This window comes from Conger conger, chromosome 7, assembly GCF_963514075.1.
Source record: "Conger conger chromosome 7, fConCon1.1, whole genome shotgun sequence".
NCBI classification, from domain to species: Eukaryota; Metazoa; Chordata; class Actinopteri; order Anguilliformes; family Congridae; genus Conger; species Conger conger.
In genome coordinates, this window is record NC_083766.1 from 60146905 (window position 1) to 60152504 (window position 5600).

At 37.2% G+C, this 5600-nt stretch overlaps 2 protein-coding genes across 2 annotated transcripts in view; both read right to left on the reverse strand.

Moving 5' to 3' along the window:
* Positions 1 to 16, reverse strand: part of LOC133133488 (olfactory receptor 1D2-like) — a 978-nt gene extending 962 nt beyond the window's left edge. Inside the window, exon 1 of the mRNA XM_061249588.1 lies at positions 1 to 16. This exon is cut by the window's left edge and continues 962 nt beyond it. Coding sequence (XP_061105572.1) covers positions 1 to 16 — 16 coding nt within the window.
* Positions 17 to 3608: 3592 nt separating this feature from the next.
* LOC133133489 (olfactory receptor 52B2-like) lies at positions 3609 to 4568 on the reverse strand. Its single transcript, XM_061249589.1, has one exon. It carries the CDS (start codon positions 4566 to 4568, stop codon positions 3609 to 3611), a length of 960 nt encoding a protein of 319 aa, XP_061105573.1.
* Positions 4569 to 5600: the final 1032 nt, after the last annotated feature.

Sequence of the window (5600 nt, forward strand, 5' to 3'; positions counted from 1 at the left end):
TGGCGAGAATTCCCATTGCACATGGGCGGCGTTCAGTACCTGCGTGTGTTTGCTTTTCGTCAGGGCCCTAAGAGAGAAACGTATGAATAGCAATCAATGAAATCGTACAACAACGCAATTCAGGCTAATGTTCGGTGCTCAATACCGAGGTTGCATTACATTTCACATTTAGCAGATGCTATGAGGCCTAGGCTAGCCATTGTTACTCACGTGACATCGCACCAACGCTGGCCCTTTGTAGCTGTGCTCTCAATATTGTTAGGTAGGCTATTTAATGGTTTTAAGCTATTTAAAACTGATCTGATTATATATTTCTGAAAACCTAAAGTTTAGGAAACTGTTAGAACTTAGATAACTTAGCTAGTAATGATCATAGAGGTATCAGTGTAAAATGATGTATAGTCTAACGGCAGATTCAGCATTTATACAGCATTTAAATAAATACATGTAGTTTTGATAAAGGAAATAACCTCATTCAACGAATCAAACCGTGGGTACACCGTATCTTCCTCTTCCGATGTCGCTCTTGAATTTATTCCGGAATGACAGCGCCTTCAATGGACATAATTATTTCAGTCACCTAACGTGGGGGAAAAACCCAGCAAACGTTGAAGCACAGCAAGCAAGACCATCGCGCAATGTTACAATTACCTTTGTAAACATATAACCTTTAAAGCCTATATTCAGCCTAGTGTGAATGCACCATATTTTATGAATTCACATTTTCGAGTAGGCAACCACTATAACATTTGAATAGTGTATTTGGTATACCAGTCGTGTGCGTTCCACATACATATCGAAGGTAAACGCGTGGAAACGCTCACACTCAGCCCTGGCGTCTGAATGAATTGCAAAATAATGGAGCTATAACAACGCAGAGCATTATTATCGCAGCAAAAAGTACACATAAAACCCCATACTCACCAGTTCTCCTCAGCTTTGGTGAGTGTGCAAACCCGTTAATCGAATGTGCTTCTCCCCTCATACGGCAGAATTTATCTCCTGGTGTGCGTATGTAATGCGTCTACTTGGGAATTCTTCTGGGATGTCAATTCAAACGCGGAAGTCTACATCATGCAGACTCACCAATACAATTTGTATTTTAATGTACTATGTATTCATGCAATCTGGTCTAGAATTATTTGGCACCCTTTATGAAAATGAAGAATGAAAGCTGCATTTAATAAACAACATAGGTAATATTCGATCAATAGTATATTCAAACATATGGGGAAACTATAAACCTTTATTTCAATATACTTACTCTCATGTTTCAATGTTTTTTTATTCAGTAATCTCTTCTTTTTTTCTGAAACCCGTAGGTTTCAAAATTATTGCCACGCGTAAGAATTATGTTGAATTGGCAATAACATTGTAATTTATTTAGTTAATCTATGCCTATGCAAGCTGTAACATGGCCATCCTATGTATGACTGTTTTGTTTTTTTGCAAACTGTTTTTATTATTACGGCAATAGAAGTTTACTTAATTTTGTTAAACTCAGTCAAAAAGGAACTCAGTTGTGTCATTACTCCACGTCCTGTATGAAAATTAGGTAACAATAATGCTAAATCCCTTTGTAATCCATCAGCATGGGGAAAAAAGACTGTTGAATGTTCTGTTTGATCATTTTTGTTGACAAAAAAACATTTGATTACAAATCCATCAGCATGGGAAAAGCCACAGAACTGTCAAATACAAATTGAAAGTACAAAATTACATGAAATTACATTACAGTCCTGACATTTGGCAGACACTCTTATCCAGACCAAGTCCAAAGAAGTGCATACCCATAACCAAGGACAAGTACGCTGAAAGATCTTAGACAGAAGTAAAATTTAATGTGCTAAGACTACAACAAAGATAAGGACTTGGGCCTGTTTGATTAATCTGACAATGGAATATATCGAAAACCGTTTTCATACAGCTCAAGACGATAGAACGAGTCACACTTACGTCCTAAATATAAACAGCTTACATAACAAAACGAAAGTAGCAAAAATATCACCCTAGCCGACACAAGTTATTACAAGTAGTGACACACTATTGAGAATGTCCAATCAATCAGAGATTACAGAGAGGTAGGGGGGCGACAGGGAGAGGTGCGGCTTGAGGTGATGCATCCTCAGACTGCACTCGAAGGTGGTCAGAGTCTCTACTGTTCTGACCTCCATGAGGAGGTCGTTCCACCGCCCTGGAGCCAGAACAGACCGCAGTCGTAACCCGGAGGTGAAAGTGGAGAGAGGAGGAGGCGGTAAACAAATTATATTATGGCCAACCAAAATAAAATTAATAAATATTATGGGTCTTTCAAGGGATAAAATGCTATATATAGTATACTATACACTTATGGAAGTGATGTGCTGAAATTGGCTCAATTTTCCCCTCTGCTTTTCATCTTTTGCCTGCCCCTCCCCCTCCCCCTCCCCCCACCGTTTCACACACCATGTTTATTATTCAAAACCAGGCCTTATTATTAATCAGCATACTGAATAATAAGACAAATATTTTTAGAATGTATTTACATGTTCATCAATAAAAAAAATGGGATGAAGGAGGGGATCAAAACGGGATGCTGGGGAGTCACAGCTGTTTTCACTTTCCACCTCAGAAGTGTCATCTTCTCCAAGGCCTCCAAATGCAGAGTCTCTCATATTTTTGATTTCTTTTCTGAAAGCCCATGCACAGTTAGAAGTGTAATGTCATTGGCAAAACTGCTCCTCATGCATCATTATAATAGCTTGCCATTGGCTGGCTATATACGGAGCCGAAGCTATGGTGTTGAGGCGTTGCTTGCACAAGGCAGGCCCCATACTAGGCTATACTACATAGTCACAGAGAAAAGTTCTACATAGTGAGCGAGTCACAGAAAAACAGTTTTGTCATTACCAAGATCCAACAACACAGCATGGATGATACAAAATGAACAAACAATACTGATCATGCTTTTGGGAGGCCTGAGAGAATTATGCCTCAAGGAAACATCACGATCAACCAGTCATTGGCAAGTACACTGAAGGGAAATGACTCAAATGATAGAAACAGTCATACAAAATATTGTGAGAATTTTGGTATTTCATACATCTTGCTAAATTTTTCTGACAATTTGGAAAATATATATTTTTTAATGTTGAATATGTTTAGCTATATATTGTTAAATGTTTCAGACATTTGCTAAATGTTTTATACATGTAGGTATATATATCACTTAATTTCATACATTTAGGTAAATATTGTAATTTTACAAATTTGTTAAATATTTGGCTCAAAGTTTCATTTACCTAAATGCCAAGCTAAATTAGATATATTTTGATAAATATTTAGGTAAATCTTTCATGCATTTACTAAATATTTTGTATATTTAGCAACTTGATTTAATCATTGAGTAAAATATGTCCCAAATATTTCAACCATTTAGTTACACATTGAGCCAATTATTGTATACATTTTGTTGAATGTAATATAAACCTTTAGCTTAAATATAAAAGAAATACAAAAATAAAAAATATTTATTTTCACATATACATATTCATGTGTATATTGAAGCCAAATAATAATTAGATGGACGTTATTAATTTAAAAATATACATTTATTGCAACCTTTGGATCTACTTCTGCCCTGCCCACACTGCAACCTTGACTTTCTGGAGCACAGCCGATGCTCTATTCTTGATCTCTTTGGTGGCCAGGGAATACACGATGGGGTTCAGACAGGGTGGTATGCACGTAGCTAAAGACATGATGATCACACTGACCTCCGTATCGATGATGAAGAAGAAAAGGTCATTGATCATCACCGTCAAGATCGGCGCGTAGAAAATCGCCACTAGAATGATATGTTCTGTGCAAGTTAGAAGCGCTTTGTGCCTGCTCTCCACATTTTTCATTCTAAAAACGGCTGTCAAAATACAGCAGTATGACATGCTTGTTAAACTAAGAGGCCCAAATACGAAAACTAGTCCCAGAGAAGAGGCAGTGGCCCTCTGTAAACTGTTATCATTGCAAGATAGTTTGAAAACGACGTAGTCACAAAAGTAACTCTCCACAATTACAGACTTACAGAAAGACAGCCTGGTCTGGATTATGGTCGAGAACAGGAGAGCACTAATACACAATGACCAAATCGTGACTAAAATAGCGATCATAACGGTGTTTGTGTTGATAGAGGTTTGTCTCAATGGGAAACATATCGCTATTAACCTGTCATAGGCAAGTACACTGAGGGAAAACGACTCTAATGCGAAAAAGCAGGTAAAAAAGAACATTTGTGTCAAGCATGCGTTGTAGGAAATAAAATTATCTTTCACAAGAAACACTTTGATCATACTAGGAATAAGGGTTGTACTGAACAGCAAGTCGACCATTGCCAGATTTGCCACCGCAATATACTTTGGAGTGTGTAAGCGATGATCTATCCATATGATTGAAAGGATAAAGGAGTTGGACAAGACCGTTACAACATAAACCACTACCAGGAAAATTAAATATAAATCGGTAAAATATAAATACTTAAATCCGCCAATGTAAAATCCTGCTGGTATAATGATGGAGTCGTTTGTGGTCGACATGTCGAGATTTCCCATTTCACTGCGTTCAGGAGCTTCACGTGACAGCTTTTCCTCTGGGCCCTGAGAGAGAAACAGACGGATGTCTACCAATAGAAATTGAAAGAAAAAACCAACTGATAGTTCAGTCTTATGTTGTGTACCCATTACATAAGTGAGATTGCATTTTGACATTTGAAGACGCACTTATCCATATGTACACAGATCTCGTTCTTTCACACAACTTGTGTAGTTAAGTGTGGTTTTTCACACACTTAAATAAATGAATGAATCGGTAGTGTCTTTTTTGTTTAGTTTTTTTGCTCTTTGTGCGAGCGCATTAAAACAAAACACATACCATTTTATTTCGACAAAAACTAGAAACCATTCATCCAATCTCCCAAATAACAGTAATAGGTTAAATGGCATTCGTAAATCCATACAGATTCATGCAGTTATTTTTAGTTGCTACAATTGTGCCGCACATCTGATAAAAATGTCACAAACATACTTCACAATTGTAACATCGGACAATGTTTAACGTTTTGTTTGAATTGTACACAAACCGTGTGATCATCTCAAACCTAACATGTTTTATTCAAGCAGACAAGTGTATGCTTTTTCTTGTAAAATTTCACCGCTTTCGATCGTGTTACCTTGGAGTAACTGAGTAAGAAGTTAAGCATTTTACAATTGTGCCGGGTTTACTAGAACAAAACTTCCTGCGTTCGTCTGTCGAATAGCCTGTTCAAATGAATATTTCCCCCCAAGATTACTCATGTAACACAGCGGCAAGATAAGTGTTAGAACGGGCAAGCTAAACTAATCAACGCATTCCGTGAAACGTGTGCTGGAAATATTTCTCTTTTAATTGAAAGTGTAATGATGCAATTTTCTGAACGCATGTTGATTTCCTTTTAGGTAATATCGGAATTTATAGACCTACGAAAGATAATAACACGCAAAACATATACTTATGGGCCTTTCGGCTCCAGCGGCGCGTCATTAAACTTTTATCTGTATCAGTTAGATACGTACAATCTAACTGAACATGTC

What these genes read in the sequence shown, in the direction of transcription:
- LOC133133489 (XM_061249589.1), bottom strand. Translation starts at nt 4,568, where the DNA reads ATGTCGACCACAAACGACTCCATCATTATACCAGCAGGATTTTACATT.